At 50.5% G+C, this 19,180-nt stretch overlaps 9 protein-coding genes and 1 non-coding gene across 10 annotated transcripts; 6 read left to right on the top strand and 4 right to left on the bottom strand.

The window, feature by feature from the left end:
* Window positions 1–1,232: 1,232 nt before the first annotated feature.
* Window positions 1,233–3,877, top strand: V8C40DRAFT_104648 (uncharacterized protein). Its single transcript, XM_083210708.1, has 5 exons — window positions 1,233–1,501; window positions 1,587–2,102; window positions 2,165–2,878; window positions 2,949–3,548; window positions 3,630–3,877. Exons 1-5 carry the CDS (start codon window positions 1,382–1,384, stop codon window positions 3,786–3,788), a joined length of 2,109 nt encoding a protein of 702 aa, XP_083078369.1. The 5' UTR covers window positions 1,233–1,381; the 3' UTR covers window positions 3,789–3,877.
* Window positions 3,878–4,703, bottom strand: V8C40DRAFT_104649 (uncharacterized protein). The gene has a single exon (XM_083210709.1). The coding sequence runs from the start codon at window positions 4,507–4,509 to the stop codon at window positions 3,967–3,969; it is 543 nt and encodes a 180-aa protein (XP_083078368.1). The 5' UTR covers window positions 4,510–4,703; the 3' UTR covers window positions 3,878–3,966.
* A 1,426-nt stretch (window positions 4,704–6,129) lies between these two features.
* Window positions 6,130–8,196, top strand: V8C40DRAFT_104654 (glycosyl hydrolase family 79 C-terminal domain-containing protein). Its single transcript, XM_083210710.1, has 4 exons — window positions 6,130–6,476; window positions 6,543–7,173; window positions 7,230–7,524; window positions 7,580–8,196. Exons 1-4 carry the CDS (start codon window positions 6,320–6,322, stop codon window positions 8,123–8,125), a joined length of 1,629 nt encoding a protein of 542 aa, XP_083078367.1. The 5' UTR covers window positions 6,130–6,319; the 3' UTR covers window positions 8,126–8,196.
* Window positions 8,197–8,333: 137 nt separating this feature from the next.
* V8C40DRAFT_t36 lies at window positions 8,334–8,433 on the top strand. Its single transcript has one exon. It is a non-coding gene; the product is annotated as a tRNA-Ala (tRNA).
* Window positions 8,434–8,500: 67 nt separating this feature from the next.
* Window positions 8,501–9,755, top strand: V8C40DRAFT_234194 (uncharacterized protein). The gene has a single exon (XM_083213554.1). The coding sequence runs from the start codon at window positions 8,651–8,653 to the stop codon at window positions 9,497–9,499; it is 849 nt and encodes a 282-aa protein (XP_083078366.1). The 5' UTR covers window positions 8,501–8,650; the 3' UTR covers window positions 9,500–9,755.
* Window positions 9,564–10,258, bottom strand: V8C40DRAFT_234192 (uncharacterized protein). Its single transcript, XM_083213553.1, has 2 exons — window positions 10,079–10,258; window positions 9,564–10,024 (listed from the first exon to the last, which is right to left on the bottom strand). Exons 1-2 carry the CDS (start codon window positions 10,232–10,234, stop codon window positions 9,734–9,736), a joined length of 447 nt encoding a protein of 148 aa, XP_083078365.1. The 5' UTR covers window positions 10,235–10,258; the 3' UTR covers window positions 9,564–9,733.
* A 160-nt stretch (window positions 10,259–10,418) lies between these two features.
* V8C40DRAFT_234191 (ATP-dependent RNA helicase ECM16 domain-containing protein) lies at window positions 10,419–14,257 on the top strand. The gene has a single exon (XM_083213552.1). It carries the CDS (start codon window positions 10,497–10,499, stop codon window positions 14,115–14,117), a length of 3,621 nt encoding a protein of 1,206 aa, XP_083078364.1. The 5' UTR covers window positions 10,419–10,496; the 3' UTR covers window positions 14,118–14,257.
* Window positions 14,258–14,266: 9 nt separating this feature from the next.
* Window positions 14,267–15,481, bottom strand: V8C40DRAFT_104597 (mediator complex subunit MED6). Its single transcript, XM_083210707.1, has 2 exons — window positions 15,001–15,481; window positions 14,267–14,941 (listed from the first exon to the last, which is right to left on the bottom strand). The coding sequence occupies exons 1-2, from the start codon at window positions 15,430–15,432 to the stop codon at window positions 14,417–14,419; spliced, it is 957 nt and encodes a 318-aa protein (XP_083078363.1). The 5' UTR covers window positions 15,433–15,481; the 3' UTR covers window positions 14,267–14,416.
* A 141-nt stretch (window positions 15,482–15,622) lies between these two features.
* On the top strand, window positions 15,623–16,658 carry V8C40DRAFT_104576 (kinase phosphorylation protein-domain-containing protein). Its single transcript, XM_083210706.1, has one exon. The coding sequence runs from the start codon at window positions 15,740–15,742 to the stop codon at window positions 16,475–16,477; it is 738 nt and encodes a 245-aa protein (XP_083078362.1). The 5' UTR covers window positions 15,623–15,739; the 3' UTR covers window positions 16,478–16,658.
* Window positions 16,567–18,507, bottom strand: V8C40DRAFT_234187 (kinase-like protein). Its single transcript, XM_083213551.1, has 2 exons — window positions 17,901–18,507; window positions 16,567–17,843 (listed from the first exon to the last, which is right to left on the bottom strand). The coding sequence occupies exons 1-2, from the start codon at window positions 18,422–18,424 to the stop codon at window positions 16,841–16,843; spliced, it is 1,527 nt and encodes a 508-aa protein (XP_083078361.1). The 5' UTR covers window positions 18,425–18,507; the 3' UTR covers window positions 16,567–16,840.
* Window positions 18,508–19,180: the final 673 nt, after the last annotated feature.

Raw genomic sequence — 19,180 nt, 5'->3', positions numbered from 1 at the left:
AGGATTTCGTGTTTTTTACTTTTGCTTATCATGTATTAATCCCCAATTTTTCTTTTTTTTTTTAAACTTTCCCTGGGCCTGGGTGGAAGAGGCGGAACGCGTCACGACAGGCTACTGGGAATTTATTGTTGATGAGAAATTACGGTTTACAGGCTCAGTTATGAGTTCAGGAAGAGCATAGAATTGGTAAAAATCTCTACGATCAATTTTTTTTTTTAAATGGTTGATGAGGACGAAGTGAAATGGGAAGATGATTTGATGCTGAAGAATTAATATTAATTGCTGATTTATTGTCGAATTTGTCGAGCGTGCTTTTCTGTGTAAAGAAGTAATCCAAAATCGTGACTATGTTAGTATTTAGAAACGGGTGAAGTGAAGAGACGACATCTTTCAAAGGATTATTGTAAGTAAGATAATATCCGGAGGATATGCACAAGTACTGGTTTACTTGGTAGAACTTTCAGCTAGAGTCGCGGGGCGCGTGTTCATTATAGTAGGAACAACTGTCTCTTATTTTCCTTACCTAGGCATGACTCGGGTTTCGCCTCCATCTCTTTGGCTGTTGAGATAACCATCATTTGTCAAGATTTGTAAAGCTGACATGGAAGATTTAGTCCAGCTATTAGACTAGAGCTCAGGATAGTATTCCAAATCTCGTTGAACCCCCTTGTCGATCGATGCATATGAAATAGCTTCCTTCGCATTCGCTTGCTGACATTGTTCTAACCGAAATACTCCAGTCTAGTCTTTCAATTCCAATCAACTGCCTCTAGTATCTCCGCCCGCGCGGGTTCCGGCTTCGGGCCAAAGAGTTCCTAGTTTTCCACTGGCAAATGAAAAAACGATGGCGCCTCTTCCACTCAAACTAAATAACCCGGTCGATCTCCTCCGCATTTTCCAGCGTGGAAACTCGTAGCCACCACGGCCCACAACGGGCCGAGGTTCCATCCGGGTTCTTGATAAGGGAATTCTGGAGAGGAAAAACAAGGTGATGACAGGTTCCAGGAACCACTTGTTTGTATTACCGTACATACATTGTGTCAGCGTGGGATTCGGGGTTAATTGGTCGGGGCTAAGAGACATGCATGCAGAGATGAGTTTTGTGTCGAAAAACCGAGCAGGGGAAAGACGGTGAGGAGGAGAAGCCCGGAATTGATTGATACAAAAGAGGGGAGGGGCTCGTCGTTTGGCGGCTTGTTGTGTGTAGTGTTGGGTGTGTGTGGGTGCCTCGGCTCATTTCCTCTTGTTTAAGGCTATATAAGAGGAGAGTGCATAGTATATATTTTTAATGAGATTTGTTGAATCTAGAGAGACTTGATTAGAGCAATTGTTTGTTACTTTCACTTTTGATTGAGAGAACTGCTTAGAATACGACGACGCAATGGCTAGCACCAACTTTGACAAGTTGCCGCGGAAGCTGTGGGAGCATCCTGACCGCGAGAGCACCCGCATGTGGCGGTTCATGCAGGATGTCAACAAGAGATATAATCTGAATCTGCAGGTCAGTGTTGATTACTATACAACGTTTCAGCACGAGATGTAAGCGTATGTTTATATCGAGCCCATGCTCACGATGATTCTCACAGTCATTCACTCAACTGTATAAATGGTCATGCGCACACCGCAGCGACTTTTATCAACAACTCTGGGAATTCATACCATACATCCACGAAGGCACATACACTCGTGTTGTGGACGAATCCATCCCCATAACCGGAGTGCCGCGATGGTTCGAAGGCGTGCGCTTGAACTGGGCGGAAAACGCGCTCTACTCGCGAGATACTTCATCTTCATCAACTGAAGCTCTGTGTAAGCTAAATAAAGAAGACGACAAGATTGCATTCACAGAGGTCCGAGAGGGCAACACCGAGATTCGACATGTTACCTGGGGAGAACTACGCCATGATGTTGCGGCACTGGCGGCGGCGCTGAAAGAACGAGGGCTGCAGAAGGGGGATCGAGTAGTTATTGTTGGAGGACACTCGTATAGGACATATGTGGTGTTTATGGCGACGGTGTGGTTGGGTGGAATCTTTAGTAGCAGTTCGACTGACATGGGAGTGGGTGGGTTGCTGCAGAGGGCGGTGCAGGTGAATCCAAAGGTGAGATCGAATATCTGGAGAAGTGTGAGTTGTGACAAAGATGAGACTAACGCTGGCTGTAGTTTGTCTTCTTTGACGATGGCACGTTATACAACGGCAAGACAATCGATCTGAGACCCAACATTCGCGGCATGATGGAGGGCATGTCCGAATGCGACAACCTGCAATCATTCATCATCATCCAACGCTTCGCCAAACCATTCGACACAAGCTCCATCCCCAAGACAGAGCGATTCGAAAACTTCCTCCAAGCCGGCATCAACAAACCCCGTCCCGCAGCCATGAGAGTCGAGTTCATGGACCCTTCCATCATCGTCTACTCATCCGGCACAACAGGCACGCCCAAAGCCCTCGTCCACGCAGTCGGCACCGTCTTCATCTCCTCCAGCAGAGACGTCCTGCATAGAAACTACGGCCCCACGGACGTAGGCCTGCAATACACCACCACCGGGTGGATCATGTACCTGTCGAGCGTAGCCATAACGATTTACGGCGCTCGGTGCGTTGCGTACGACGGATCGCCGCTGGTGCCGGATCCAAAGGTGCTGCTGAAGATTGCGGAGGAGCAGAAGGTGACGGTGATGGGGGTGAGTCCGCGGTGGCTGGGCGAGTTGATGAAGAGGGGGGTTGTGCCGCGGGAGGAGTTTGATTTGGGGAGCTTGAGGACGGTGACTTCGACGGGGATGGTGTTGCCGGATCAGATGTTTGAGTGGTTCTACGATACGGCGTTTCCGAGGAGGGCGCAGTTGGCAAACATCTCTGGTGGTACAGACATTGTGAGTTTTCTTTTTCTTTCTTTTCTGCATCTCATATCTTCTTCCCTGTGCTAACGGCGAGTCAACACAGGCCGGCTGTTTTGGCCAGGAAAATCCCCTTGATCCCGTCTACGTAGGCGGTTGTCAAGGTCCTGTTCTCGGAATCCCCATCGCCGCCTACGACCACGACCTCCCCGAGGGCAGTCCCGGAACTCCCCTCCCACATGGCACGCCCGGCGATCTCGTCGCCACGGCGGCCTTCCCCAACATGCCCGTCTTCCTGTGGAACGACGGTCCCGGTCCGGCCCCGGGACCGAAATATCGTGCCGCGTACTTTGAGCGCTTCGCCGGTGCCTGGGCCCAAGGCGACTTTTGCGCAATGAATCCGCACACAGGCGCGGTTCTCATGCTTGGACGATCTGACGGCGTGCTTAATCCGAGCGGTATTCGTTTCGGCAGTGCGGATATCTATGCGGTGCTGGAGAGGTGTTTTCCGAATGAGATTGCTGATAGTTTGTGTGTTGGACAGAGGAGGCAACAGGATTTGGATGAGCGGGTGGTGCTGTTTGTGTTGATGAAGCCGGGGCTTACGCTGGACTTGAAGCTGGTGAGGAGGATAAAGGATGCGATTGCGGAGGGACTTACAAAGAGGCATGTGCCTAAATATGTCTTTGAGATTCCCGAGATACCGGTACGTTATTCTGCTTCTTCTTCCTTTCTGTTTTTACCAAAATTGTTGTGTATGAGGTGCTAACATGAATTGGTATGGCAGACCACTGTGAATGGCAAAAAGGTCGAGACGCCGGTGAAGAGTATCATCTCGGGCAAGGCGATCAAACCCAGTGGAACGCTGTTGAATCCGCAGTGCCTGCAACACTTTTACCAGTACCAGAAGATTGAGGAGCTGGTGGAGCCACGAGCGAAGCTATAAACTTGAATGCCTGGATCTGCAAGTCAAGCTGTAAATGGTATTGTAATACAAACAAATTATACATCGAGTCTCCGTGAGATGAGTTCATGAGTGTCCATTCGCTGTGCCATACTATTGTTACAAATTGTGTTATTACAGCAGCATCCTCGCTCCCCTTTTCAGCATCATCCTGCCTGCCTCAAATGCCCTTCCTCTCCCCCTTCTTGTCCTTTTCAACAAACTTGCCCCCATTGATGCCATATCTCCACGCCATATACCCAATCATGCCTCCCACGCTCCCAATCCCCGCGGCTCCAGCAACACCACGCCATCCCAACTTCGCAGGCCCTCCCGCTCCCCTAACGCCCATCAACCCCGTTGCCAGCAATGCCCCTCCCATGCCTCCATACGTCCAGTCGTCCGTCTCAAGCTGGCCCCTGTTCTCCAGCAGTCTCCAGCTCCGATCTTGCCACTCGATGGGTTCCCGGCCCCACATCCGCGCCGTGAGGCCCACGCCGACGATGGCGGTGGTGATGATTGTGCTGCGGGTGGCTGAAAGGAGAAGTTTCTCGGACAGAGGGCCGGGACGGCGGAGGGAGGGGATGGATTGGCGGACGCTGGTTAAGACGAGGCCGATGATGCTGCCGGTGGTGACGGCGCGGGTGAGGACGTGAGTTGTGAGGATGACGTGGGAGAGAGGCTGGTCTTCAGCGTATGGCGTGTGAGGGAAGTAGCGAGACATGGCTGATGAGTTTTGGTGGTTTCAATACGATTTTTTCTTTCCCTTCTCCCTCTAATTCTCCCTATCTCTCTTGAGATTGAATTGGTTGTCGTGAGTTGTTGAAGTAGAGTTGCCGAGTTGGGCTCAATTACACGCAAGCCTTCTCTCATAAGCTGTTGCGGGATAGCTTGTTGAAATCGACAGTTGCTTTGTCCAGTTACGTGAGCTCAATCAGTCATGAAGAGAATTTCAAAACCTCGTCTAGCTTCAGCTGAGAGAATTTATACAGCTTCCGCATAAACGACAACTCGCATCGCAACACCGAGTGACGCAATCAGCTGATTAGGCTCAACTCCTTCTCGGATTCGCTTAGTCCAAATCCCATGGCTTATCCCGCAGAAGCTACTGCTAACGTTGGCGTAACGCTCCATCCGAGGTACCCGTGTTTGTATGGCCTCTCTGGCGTGAGATCATGTACTCGGTACACACAATCTTGGTATCCCTTTCGAGGGCCACTAAAGGCTCATCTTTTGGCACCTGGTGATTGTAGCAATTGGGTCTTTTTCGCAGCCAATTGACGGCTGTTCTCGCTGTCCATCGTGTCTTTAATTGTGTCTTTATTATTCCAACCAATCGGAGCACCGCTAATTGCAATGTTAGAAAGAATTCTGGTGCGAGGATCCGTTTAACTTACGTCAGCTTATATGGACTGGTAGTGGTACCTCGCATCAACTACCGAATATGGTGAACTTGGCATCGAAAAGAAGTACAAAAACAGCTTCGCGGAGGCAATCCAGCGTTTTAAATATCGCTACGAGTACGACCGGAGCAAGGCAAAATTCAATTGTAATCAACATGACAGAAATACCACCTTGGATGACGCCATTTCCACTCCTTACATAACGCTCACCTTGCAGCATCAAAGCCTCACTCAATCTGCAGTACGGCTAGTATAAGCGGTGTCGGATTATTATCCTACATACCTACATACGACAAACACGCCACCACCGCTCAGCCCTGTCAGGACAGGACAATAGGCAGAACCAGCTGTGCGGGGATTCCATGGATTTACGATGACTACTATCTACTACGTAGTATTATCCTCCTACTATATTTCCAGAGCTTGAACGAATCGCGGGGAAGCTTAACCGGCTCGACACCCCATTCGCGGAATCTCGCTGTTGCGACGCTTGGCGGGAGAAAACATGATTCGGCCCGAGAGGTGGATTAGGCCAACGGATATAGCTTCGCTTGGGCTTTTTGTCTCCAGGGATACTGTCACTCACTACTGGCATACGGGCATCGAACAGCTGTCGGAGCCTGTTCCGGTCAATTGGTTCTTTCACCAGACGCAGGGCGGTCTACGAGTATGTCAATTGCTGTCTTACTTGCATATTCACCACTCATCAACAAAGAAAAAAGGGGGGAGAATGGGACACCGCTTGGAGTAAAAACGTTCGGATTGGCCCGCCGTTACTGATGGAGCTGAGAAAAAAAAAATGTCAAGACTCGAGCCATCATCGTCATATTCCCGTTTGGGTAGGTGATGTGACAATCCCCCAGGGCCGAGATGAACCGATGCATCGACTAGCAAGGGACAGGGTTGCACCACATTATGCGGGGGAGACACAAAATGTAGGAACAAGGTCCCCAGAATCAAGTGTTAAGTAATATCGAAAAAGAAAAGCTCATCCGGGTCCCAAGCTTTGAGCAATAGGGCTCCCCAGGGGGGGAAAGCTATATAAATGGCATCATCACCGCATCTCGACAATTGGAACTTCCTCTTTCTCTCTTAAGCTGCTTTTTTCTTGGAAATTCTCGACGGCTCAACATGTTGACAAAAAGCGCCCTCGTCACGCTGCTCGGTGCGGCTTCATCCGCCGCGGCCGACGTATATACTGTTCCCTCGCAGCCCAATGCCAATGGCGAGCCTCTCGATGGTTACGTGAGCTACTCAATTGAGTTTGCTTCATTTCCTGACTTTGCCGGTAAGACTAACCTCATGAATAAACCCCCTTCAAATGGTCAATTGGGTCTAATTCTCTCTCCTACAGGCAACAAGTCGTCCCCCAATACGTTCTCATACAACCTCATCAACAACCTCGGGGCTCTTCAAGGACACAAGCCATATATTCGCGTCGGTGGCAACACCCAAGATTACGCGCTCTACAATGCGTCTCAAAAGGCATCCCTAATCGGTATCGTCGATCCTAGCAGATCGCCCGATTACCCGACCACCATCCACATTGGTGACGCTTACTTTGAGTCCTACGGCACTTGGCCCGGCGTCCAATTCTCTCACGGATTCAACCTCGGACTGGGTGCCAACAGATCAGAGGGATGGGAGACCCTCGCCGACACGGTTCCGTTGGCCTGCAAAGCCCTTAGCCACGGCAACATATACACATGGGAGTACGGCAATGAGCCTGATCTCTACTCGACTTCGGCTCAGGGCCCTGTACGCCCCTCGAACTGGAACGAGAGCACATATGCCTGGCAGTGGCTCAACGGCACGGCCGAGATCACGAGCCAGGTCAAGAAGCACTGCCCAACCTTGGCTCTCTTTGGAGGTCCCAAGTTTATGGCTCCTTCGTTTGCCGGTACTGGCAACCACCTTAAGGCACCCCTCGCCTTCCAGGATGGCCTTGACAAGAACAAGAACATTGAGTATTTCTCAACTCACAAGTAAGTTTCGGTATCTGTCTCCCTCCAAAATGAACTCGTACTAATAAAATCAACAGCTACATTAGCGGTGCCACCTCCCTTGGCGTCACCCTGCAGGGCACCCTGATGAACCACAACAGGACCGTTAGCTCTGTCCAGGGCCATCTCCCAGAGTACAATGCCATTTTTACCACTGCTGCGGCCCAAAAGGCCACTCCTCTCATCTTTGGCGAGTGCAACTCTCTCTACAACCAAGGCCGACCTGGTCTGTCCAACACCTTTGGAGCCGCGCTCTGGGGCGTTGACTTTAACCTCTATGCCGCTTCAGTCGGCTTCAAGCGTGTCCACATGCACATGGGCACCAACTACCGTGTAAGTCTGAACTTGTACTCATCTCAAGACACTCATGACTAACTCATCACAACAGTACCAAGCTTGGCAGCCTGTTGAGACCGATCTGGCCTCCAGGGGCACCAAGGCTCCTTACTACGGCAGCGTCGCCGTCGCTGCCACGCTGGGCAACCAAGAGCTCCTCCCCGTTAGCATCACCAACATCCCTCTGGCCAGTGCTTACGAGGCCGCCTACGCAGCTCACTACTCGAGCGGCCTCCTCAAGGGCCACCTCGCTCGCCTCACCGTCCTCAACATGCGCGGCTACAACACCACCGTCGACGGCGAGGGTCTCGAGTCCGTTCCCAACCCTCCCCCTCGTCCTAGCCAGACGTACACTTTCGCCGTGAGCGGTGCTCGTAACGGAGCGCATGTTGGCGTGCAGCGTTTGTTGGCTAATGGAAGTGATGCTATTACTGGTATTACTTTTGATGGATGGAGCTACAACTATGAGCTTGCAAAGGGCAAGCCTGTGAGGTTGCATAACGTGACTGTGGGAGAGACAGCGGTTGTGCGAAATGGACAGGTTACGGTTGAGGTGCCGGATTCGTCGGCTGTTTTGCTCAACTTTCCTCTGTTGTAAAGATACGAAGTTTGTTAGATAGTGTTCATGAGGTAGATGCATGCTTTATGAATAATGTGTGTTATGCTCTATTTGATCTTGTTTGACTGGTGATGTTTGAGAAGTGTGGTGTAAGTGTTCAATGTTTGTGGATTGAAGCATTCCATCGAGAAGCGCTGCATGCGCTCTGTATAGATGTGAATATGGAAGAGGCCCTTCAACCAATCATGGGCGGATGGTTTAGTGGTATAATTTTCCCTTAGCATTGGCAGCGCTTCAGTTGCCTTCCCGCATGGGAAAGGTCCGGGGTTCGATTCCCCGTTCGTCCAGGTTATTTTTTTGCAATTTAGTCCAATTGCGAAGAGAGACGATTGCTCGTGATACTGCGTATCCTGTGAGGGGTTTGTTTACCTTGCATTGATTGGTATATGTTGTGTTTCAATCGACACAAGTACCTCATTCTGTAACTCGGTAATTCACTCTATGTTGTGTTGAGTACAGTATATCGTTCTAGCTGCCCTCTTTTGAGCAAATTCTCAAGCCTACATGATGGTTGCCGAAGCGCCTCAAGAAGCCCTTCTTAAACTATGGGAATCAATTCCCAAAGACTTACGCCCCAGCGGCTCCTACACGTTCGACGCACTGTCTGGTACCGTTGCCTCGCTCGTTGCCAAAGCCCAGGAAAGCTCCAGCTCTCAATGCGAGCATAAGAATGAGCTGGCGAAAGCTCTTGGGAAAGTCTGTACTGCAGATGACTCCTGGAAAGACCTGCTGGAGATCACACGCAAAGCCGCCTGGAAGTCGTACAAGAGACTCACAGGAAATAAGCCCAGGCCGTTTAACGGAATCATCTCTGATTATCCACGATGGAAAACCGACATACGAAATTGGGCTGGTATGAACGGAGCCGTACCGGGAGACATGCTCGCCGCAGCCGTCCTCCAGAACACAGCTGGTCCTGCTAAAAAATGGACATTATCCAAGAATATTGAGCAGTATTCAAAGACAGACGGGGTCCCTGTCTCTTCCGATGCCACATTGGAAGCAATCTTTAAAGACATGGACAGGCTCTTCTCCGACCCTCATGCAAGGGGCCGAGCACTCACAAAATACTTCAATGCCCGTCAAGGAACCAGGCCCGTTCTCGAATACAATATCTACTTTCATAATCTAGTCGTTGAACTTGGCTACGACCTTGAACCCTCGTCCTCCGTAGTCTATGATTATATCCTGTCTCTGCGCCCTGGGGTTCGGGAGAGAATGGAACTATGGCTTCTGGGTCAACGGGGTAGAGAACAGGAGGAATGTACTTTAGACGACTGCATGCGTTTGGCTTCATATCACGACAATGAAATCCCGGTATCCAAAAAGAAACGACATCAACGGCGGAAATAGGCGTATCAGCATCTTTCTTTCTCGAACCGGCCAAGTGGTACAAACATCCTTAGGCTTCTGCCTTCTTTTCGATGCATCTTTTTTGGCGGTGTTAGTCTTATGTGAATTCAGATGTATTTTGGCGGCCAGTGCACCGGGTGCTTCTGAGATGAGTTTGAGCACAGTTTGCAAGATGTTTGCTGTCAGCATGTGAAACCTTAGTTTTGTATTCCATTTCTACCGGTAGCACACCCATTACAACACTTTGAGAGCCAGCTCAAAGAGATCAAAAAAGGTTTCCTGTTCCTTCTCGGCTTTTGCGAGCCCAAATCCGAATACAAGCGTCCGTCTCTCCTCGGGAGACTTCAAGGAAATGTGACTGGCGATTTGTGAGGCGTAGAGCTGTCCAAGGGTTTCCCTGTCGTCACCTCCGCCTCCTAGCAGCGTCTTTGGTGCGAGATGAGTGGCGGGGAGTAGGCCGTGGCCGCTGCTTGGAAGGGCCATGTCAACTATGCCCGCAGTAGTTCCCATCATGGGGACTTGAATCTACCGTCTCATCAGCATCTTTCGATTAATGAAGCTCTGTCAATCTCAACATACCCATTGCGCCAGTCGCCCTTCCTGGCTAATCGTGATTAATATCTTGTCCGAAAACTCCAGTAATGTGACTTCTGTTGATATACCATTGACCAATCCAGAAGCTGATCGACTCCGAGCTGGGAAAGCGTCTTCTCGTATATCTAATGTTGTTGCCATTGTGAATGTGTCGTTTTTGAATTGTCTGAGATTCATCCAGGGTAAGCCACTTGAGCTTCATGGAGCTAGATGCGAGCGGTCCCCGCACTATTCCTAATCCGTGTTGAGACTTTGGCGGTCGGTAGCGGCAAAATTCTTTATCTGCCAAAATTTCTGGTTATCGGCCGCTGCTTCTCGCGATAGCGCTGCGATTTGAACGGCGCCATTGAGATTTCAGCATTGAGTGTAATGCGATAGAGCTTCACCGTCCACAAGCCTCAGAATGGCTAAATTCGTCCCCAGACAGAGAAAGCACAAGGTGCTGGCTCGTGAACGGGCCAAAGAAAGCGCCCGCCATGAGGTCGAAGACACCAACCAGGAAATCCTCCCGGCCGCAAAGAAGGAGCTGGAGGAGAAGAAGGCTCGTTTGAAGGAGCAGTTGAAGAAAGATGGAGAAAAAATGAGTGGAAAGAAGGCGAAGCGTCTGGAGAAATACATTGACAACAAGCTGCGCAAAGACGAGAACCGCGAATTGCTGGCGAAGCTCGCAGAGAGAAAGATTGATACGAGTCTGTTTTCGAGCAGTAAATCCCTAGGACAGGGTCGCGAAACGAAGAAGCAAGCGTTGTCTCGTGCGCTAAGAGAACACAGAGCTGGCGTGGATCCGACATCCTCAGCGGAAAATATTCTGTTTGAGCAGCGACCGGAGGTTGATGAGGAGGCGGACGAAGACGAAGACGATGCGCACATGTCAGACGATGCAGCTGCACCTGTAGCACAGCCCGATGCTGATGTACCGAAACCCGTTGCCCCGCCCACCCAAGAGACAAATGTACCGGCCATTGCTGCTGGAACCGGTCTGAAGCGGCCACTCGAACTAGATGACGAAGGCCGGCCGGTGATTCAGAAGCGACAGAAAAGAGGAGGACTGAAGACCAAGGTTTCACTCATTGCAGAGAAACAACAAGAGTCTGAAGAATCAGGAGATGATGATGAATGGAACGGTTTCAGTGGCGATGATGACGACAAGGCTGAGAAAGATGACGACTCCTCCGACGAAGAATCCGAAGGCACCTCAGACGGAGGCTCCGGAGACGACGATGACTCCGAATCTGAAGAAGAAACAAGCGAGGAGGAGGAAGACGAAGAAGAGATAGACGAAGAGCAAAAGACCCAAAGGTCGTCCTCCTTTAAAGCATGGGCCCATCAGCAACGGAACGAGGCGCTTGGATACCAGCCTGTGGATGCAAATTCAGCTGTTCTAGAGATACCGAAGCCTGAAAATTTCGTCCCCAGAGCTCCTGAACAGGACCCATTACCGATGGAATTACAAGTTACCGAGAAGACATCAAGAAAAGTCTTTAGCGTGGCAGTTGTAAGGACGCCCGAGATCCAAGAGGCTCGTATGAAGCTTCCGGTCGTTTCTGAAGAACAGAGGCTCATGGAGGCAATTCACAACCATGACATTGTCGTAATCTGCGGTTCTACTGGTTCGGGAAAAACTACGCAGGTGCCTCAGTTCTTGTATGAGGCGGGTTATGGATCTCCTGATTCCCCAACACCAGGATTGATTGGCGTCACGCAGCCTCGTAGGGTTGCTGCTGTCAGTATGTCCAAGCGAGTGGCAGATGAGCTTGGAGACCACTCAAGCGCAGTGGCCTATCAGATCCGTTTCGAAGGCAATGTTGATGCAAAGACTGCCATCAAGTTCATGACTGATGGTGTGTTACTACGAGAGGTTGCGCAGGATATTACACTGCGAAAGTATTCGGCCATTGTTATCGATGAGGCTCACGAGAGAAGCGTCAATACTGACATTTTGATCGGAATGCTTAGCCGAGTCATTAAACTCAGGACTGAGTTGTCACAGGAGGACCCAACGATCAAGCCCCTAAAACTCATCATCATGTCTGCCACTCTAAGAATAGAGGACATGACAATGAACCCTAGCCTGTTCTCAACACCTCCACCTGTTGTCGAGGTTGAAGGACGTCAGCATCCCGTTACTATCCACTTCGCGCGTCGTACTCACCACGACTACGTTGAAGAGGCATTCAAAAAAATCAGCCGAGGTCATAAGAAACTGCCTCCCGGAGGTTTCTTGGTTTTCTTGACAGGTCGCAATGAGATTTTGCAGCTGAGCAAGAAACTCAAGGCGGCTTTCGGCGGCCCTAGGTCAGCTGAGGGTCCCAAGGTGAAGATCTCAGCGACCGAAGCGCCAGTCGAAGTTGAAGATCTTGACTTTGGCGACCTTGATGAGCACGGGTTTGATGACGTGGATGGCATCGAGTCTGATGAAGAAGAGGGAGATGACGAATTCAAACTTGAAGGCGAAGATGATGAGGTTGTTCCTCTGAAGATGCAGGTACTGCCCCTGTACTCTTTGCTTCCAGTCAAAGAGCAGCTGAGAGTCTTTGAAGAGGTTCCCGAAGGAACTCGGCAGATCATCCTCGCAACCAACGTTGCTGAGACTAGTTTAACTATACCCGGTATCCGATTTGTATTTGATTGCGGACGCTCAAAAGAACGGAATTATGACCGCCTCAGTGGTGTTCAGAGCTACGAGATTGGCTGGATCAGCAAGGCCAGCGCAAGCCAGCGATCAGGTCGTGCTGGACGTACAGGCCCTGGTCACTGCTACAGACTCTATTCGTCCGCGGTTTACGAGAGAGATTTTCAAGAATTTTCAGACCCTGAACTTCTGCGGATGCCCATCGAAGGCATTGTGCTGCAGCTCAAGGCGATGAACCTACAAAATGTCGTCAACTTCCCCTTCCCTACACCTCCCGACCGACAAATGCTCGCCAAGGCCGAAAAGCTCCTCACATATCTATCTGCCATATCCCCCAGCGGCCAGGTTACCAAGGTGGGAACAACAATGTCACTGTTCCCCCTGTCACCTCGATTTGCAAGAATCTTGCTCGTTGGACACCTCCATAACTGTTTGCCATATACGATTGCTCTCGTAGCTGGACTCTCCGCAGCAGAAGTTTACCTCGCAGAGAACCAGGCAATTCCAGCTCTCACCGAGAAAGAAGACACAGCAATCCGCACTGCTGCGGATGTTATTGCCGAAGATCGCCAGGCCAACGTTCGGCGACTGTTTAACCAAGTTCACAAGAACTTTTGCTTCTTGGACGACAAGTCTGACGCCATCAAGCTTCTGCAAGTCGTCGGCGAGTTCGCACACGAGCCAACCGAGCAATGGTGTGAAACCCACTTCGTCCGCTACAAGGTCCTCAAGGAAATCCAGCAGCTGCGGAAGCAAATCACAGATCTACTACGCACAAACATCCCCTCCTTCGCCGCACTACAATACCAAGAAAAGCTGGATCCCCCTTCACCGAAGCAAGTCAGCGCGCTGAAGCAAATGACCGCAGCCGGCTTCCTGGACCAAGTCGCCATCCGCGCAGACCTGGCACCCAACCCACCCGAGCAATTCAGAAAACCTCGTCGTGCAATCGACGTGCCCTACATCCCGCTCATCCCTCTCGTCAGACCCGGCAGCGGCGAAAACCCCTGTGTCTACATCCACCCTACTTCCTCGCTAGCACATGTCAGTCCCCAAGAATGTCCCGAGTACATCGTATATGCCTTCCTCCAGCGCGCTACACCTTCCGGCGCACTCGACTCGGAGAAGAAGCCCAAGACGAGAATGCATGCGCTCACCGATGTGACGGGCGGTCAGCTTGCCGGTCTGGCAAAGGGTACGCCGCTCATTAGCTATGGAAAGCCGATTAAGGAGGTCAAGGCTCAGGCCCTAGGCGCTGATGGAGCCACGACACGAGAGTGCTGGGTCGTTCCGTATTTGAGGGCGGAGAATACGGCGGGACAGGGATGGCCGCTGCCGGCGCAGAAGGTGAAGCAGAAGAAGGTGGCGGGCAAGGGATGGGTTGTGGAGTGAAGAAGACATGAAGATGATTAGAGTATCTCATAATGGCGTTAATGGGTGGGTAAAAATTTGTGAAGATAATTAGATGAAATAACAAAGCGATATCATGATATCCATGATAAATTTCAGGGTGTCGTATATGTGACTTGGAATAATTGTTATTTTATGCTTTATGCATGTCTATTTGCCCGTACAATAATTCGGATTCATCTTCGAGCCGGGTATCAAAAACCAAAACGCAAACGCCGTTCTCCCCCCCCCCTTTAAAAACGCCAAAGCTCCGAGCACGTCCTCACACGAAACAATCTCTCTCATGAAGCTCCAGGCGTCGCAGCAGGAGTCACGCTCGGGCTCATCTTGCTCTTCTTCCTCTTAAGCTTAGGCATCGTGGCTGACTTCGGCGTCTTATCCGGCCTGCCGTCCTTTTTATCATCCAGCTTCGTATTCAGCATAGGAGGTCCGCTCATAGCGCTAATGCCCGTGGGAGCCGCGCCTTGCGGAGGAAGAACGGGCTTGCGACCCGTAGAAGAGAGGTGGAACTCTCCCGGCTTGCCTGTGATGGGGATCTCGTCGATGTATTCGCCTCCGTATCTTAGGTGGATCATGAAGGATTCTTCGGCGACTCTGTCCATGAAGGGGGCGTCGTGCTTTGCTACTGCCGAGAGAGGTTTGCCGGCCTCGTCGAGCACGGGCTTCTCGTCCTTAGATTCTTGTGGTTTGGGCTGAGTGGAGGATTGGCTTGCGGGGAGCTGGTATACGTGGCCTGTGGAGGGACGCCATTTGCGGGCTGCCTCGGCGGCTGGTAATGCTTTTGCAATGGCTGAAGATATCGTCATCTAGGAGCAAAGGTCAGCTATATATACTGGATCAGGGGGATTCCGGCCTTTTCACGTACGATTCTTGAAGCCAGAATATCTGCCAACGTGGGGGCCATATAGATGTTTTCGCCCACGACAAAGAATGAAGCGTGGACAGTGATCTCGTCATCATCTTGGTACCGCTTCCGCCTCGTCTGCTTCCGAATGACCCAAACACCTGTTCCCATGCCCGGACCTGTTTCGGCCGGCTCCTCCCCCACGATGAATTCCAACCCCGACATTGTCTTGAGACGTGTTTCAAAGGCCTCGCGCGTCTGGATGTAGTGGTACATGGCCATGTTGTTCATTGCCTGGGCCATGATGACGGCGTTGTTGGAGGTGCGCTCGAAGAAGGGCGATTCGGCAAAGTAGAAGAGGATTGTGTTGGAGTGGAGGCCGCCCATCTGGGCTACAATCTGGGGGGAGCGCCATTGGATCTCGTCGAGGGGGGGATCGTTGGGATTCGCCATTGTGAGGGCGGTGTTTTGAGGTTGGTGATGGAGAGTGAATGGTTTGAGGTGAGCTCTATGGCAGAGGACCAGAAGCTTTTAGTGGATAGGCAGCTGTAGAGGCGCTATTGCAGAGGCGTGGGGCTTCGGCTTAGCGGCCCCGCGGGTGGGTCATGGATTCTGCCGGTGCTGCATCTTTCATGACCCGGCACATGCATCCTTCAACTCGCGACTTTTCTACTCTCTACATCCTTAACGAAGGGTCATCAGTAATTGGCCGTCAATCTTGGATATAATATTTCTTATCACGCCTTATACAGCCTCGACCATGGATCTGCTTTCGACTATCCGCAAGACCGGCTCCAGAGGTGGCGTAAACTTTAGCTGGGACGAAGTCGCCAACTCCAACCACCGCGAGAACTATCTCGGACACAGCCTCAAGGCGCCAGTTGGACGATGGGCCAAGGGCCGAGATTTGAACTGGTACGCCAAGTCGGACGCCACGCCGGCAGAATCGGCCGAGACAGACGAAGAGCGTAAAGATCGCGAACAAAAAGAAGAGCTGCGCAAGATCAAGGAGGCGGAAGAAGACGCAATCGCCAAAGCATTGGGGCTGCCGCCTCCTCTACGAACCACATCCGGAGCCAATGCTATTGAAGTCGAGCCAAAGCGACAAGTAGGGCCCGCGAGTGGGCCACCGAGAGATGAGGCGAAGCCGGAGAGATCAAGACGACATGGCGATGACAGAAGGGAGCGAAGAAGACACAGAAGTAGGAGTAGGAGCAGGAGTCCTGACAGGCGACGCGATAGAGACTACCGACGGCGCAGTCGTGATCGAGCCGAGGGACGGGATGAGCGCGACCGAGATCGGGATCGTGAGCGTCGACACCGCCGAGATCGCGACAGGAGTCGAAGCAGAGATCGGCGAGACAATAGGCGAGAAGATCGGGAAGATGGGAAAGGTGATAGGCGAGGCAAAAGACGACAGAGAGACAGGAGCAGGCAACGACATCGATCTCGATCCAGGGAGCATAGACGACGAAGCCCTGGGCCAAGCTCGCGCTGAGAAGAGTAGGGTGGAAGACATATCATGTTTGCCGGCGTTTGGTACTTAGTTTAATAAGCAATGATACCCAATGCATATCGCACGACTTGGCCACAATCATTGTGATAGTAAGTTGTCTGATTGCTTCATCTGAATAATTATAAGGAATATGGCTAAAAAAAAAAAGAAAGTATCAATCTTGGCTACCTTTACGAAGTATACTACCTAGTACCAATAATAGAGCGCTCCTGACTGGTACGGGGGCTCTGAATTTTTATCCAATCCTATTCATTCCTCATTATCGCTTCGGTCCAACACCACTAGGGACTTTGGGTACCTTAGGGACCTTATATTTGGGTAGATCGATGATCTCATATCAATTCATCAATTGGCGGCTTCGGTTTTCACCCCAGACAATTTCTTAAGAGCAGCCTTAACCGCGTCAATACTTAGCCTGTCTTGAGGATTCAAATCCAACATTCCGACGACTACCGCATAGGCCTTCTTTTGCGCAGAATTGCCCCTCTTGCAGATTGCGTCTAAGGCTGTTATGAATGAGGGTTGCTCAAATGCAATAGAGCATTGGCAGTTTTCATCATCCCGAATGAAGCTATCCAGAAGCTCTTCGTGGCCTGACTGCCCTTTGTTGGCTACGGCAAGAATCTCGGCAAAGCAGCATCCTAGCTGCCAAACATCTGATTTGAAGGTGCTCTCTTTCTTCGCATGCTGCTCTGGAGCGAGATAAATGTAAGTGCTATCAGTGAAGTTGGTAGAGCCTCCAGGCTTGTAAATTTTGCTGACACCGACGTCTGTAATCAAGGCTGTAGGGTGCTGACTTTTTTCTTTGTATAAAAGAATATTGTCAGGTTTGAGATCCTTGTGCTTGATATGGTGTTTATGTAGGTAATCGACAGCATCGGCCAGCCCGTACATGATTTGATATATGCAACGGTTAGATTCAGAGGAATTTTCCTGAAACCAGGGACACCGTGCCTTTCTCTTGACATCGGGGCTATGAAGAAATCGCGACAATGTATAAGGCGCCCATGGAGCCATGACGAAGTGTACAGGTTGATCATCTTCGTCGTCGGTTCTGAATGCCTGGACAAAACGGACAATGTTCTTATGATTGCAACCCTCTAGAATCCCAATCTCTCTCAATATTTTCTTCATTTGTTTCGGATAGAAGACTTCGCGAAAAGTCTTCATTGCAAGCGACTCGCCGCTTTCCTTATGATTGACCTTTCTCACAGTGCCATAGCTGCCTGAGGATGTCCCTTCGTTCGGATCGACAACGTACGGTGTGTCAGCTAGGCTTGTATAATTGTGAACATATCTGGGGCTAAGTTGTTCTTGGACTCGGGAAAAGAAATCTCGCAGCCTGGGTCTAAGATAAGATTATCATTAGTGAAAACGTCTGAACAATCGGAGAGATGTTACGTACTCGAGATGTTGGAATCGCTGCATAGCAACTCCTACCGTCATGGATTCAGCCGGTTTATCTTGAACAAGTGCTGCAACATGCTCCTTCAGCTCTAATCCAAGGCGGACCAAACCCTCTTTTCTCCCGAACAGATGATGCGTGCCGTTATGAGTGTCTTGATTGAGAATATACCTGCGTGCGTATAAGACATTGAGATCTCCCTCTTGGCCGCCACGTTCCGCATGTTTATGGAACGAAAGAAGGTCCAACGTCTCAGAAAGCTGTGTCTTACAGCGTACAAGTGTCTGTTGAGAACTCTCAGATGAGACATAGCCAGATCCAGTAATCTGTATCTTGAGCAGGAGGGAGGTAGCACATAAACTCTTGATCTCGTTGCAGGCCAGTTCAGTCAGAGGTAGGCCTGAATCAGCGTGCTTTTGCCCCCAAACCGTGAGGCGTTCACAAAGTTGAAACACACCATCAAGCGTATGCCGAAGGACATCCTCCGGAGGGGTGGCAATATCATTATGGGCAAGAGTGGTCATCGTGAAAGGCTGGTGGTTCGCAAATCACTTGGATACAGAAGATTAGGCAACCAAGGGGCAAAACAAGGCAACCAAGGATGAATAAATGAACGTAGTAGAAATGAGAAGGATGGCAGAACTAATACCAACCCCCTGTTTCGAACGCGCTGCCGCGCTCAACAAACGCGCTGGCTTCTCCGGCCAATTCTGGTCCCCAATATGACGAGCTCATACGCGATTGGCTCAAGTCGGCGGCAGCAGGATTTCCAGGTGGCAGGCATTGATTGGTACTAAATTATAAGTAGTTTATATGCATGTACATGTGGACACCGGGTTGGTCGTTTTTGTTGACAGATAATGTCGGCACTTCCAAGTGTCAAGGCTGGCTGATGATTAGGTAGTAACATGAATGTTCACACGTAAATACTGCGAGTGTGTGATCCGCTGGCGATATGCTTCTCTTCAATCTCAGAGGAATACTCTCTGTTACGAGTAGAGCTAATCTCATAGGTGTTTGTAAGTTATCCTTATAGATTTGAGCGATGGTCGAAGAAAATCAACTCCATCGTAATTGAATTTATACGTCAAAGCATATATCTGAAGGTAAGAAACTACCTAGTAGGGTGCATCATACATGGGATTACTCGGTTCTCGGCTGCTTTCTATACCGGCTTTGTTCTACCTTGATAGTTCATCGGCCCGTTTCCGAGATCTACCAAACTCTGTTAACCGTAACGTAAAACTCAATTCCCCCAGGTCTGCGAATAGAGAAAGGAT

Source organism: Trichoderma camerunense (genome assembly GCF_050948025.1).
Source record: "Trichoderma camerunense strain CBS 138272 chromosome Unknown V8C40scaffold_2, whole genome shotgun sequence".
Lineage (NCBI taxonomy): Eukaryota > Fungi > Ascomycota > Sordariomycetes > Hypocreales > Hypocreaceae > Trichoderma > Trichoderma camerunense.
Note: the sequence above shows the minus strand (reverse complement) of the source record. Positions and strands in the feature narration are given on the sequence as shown.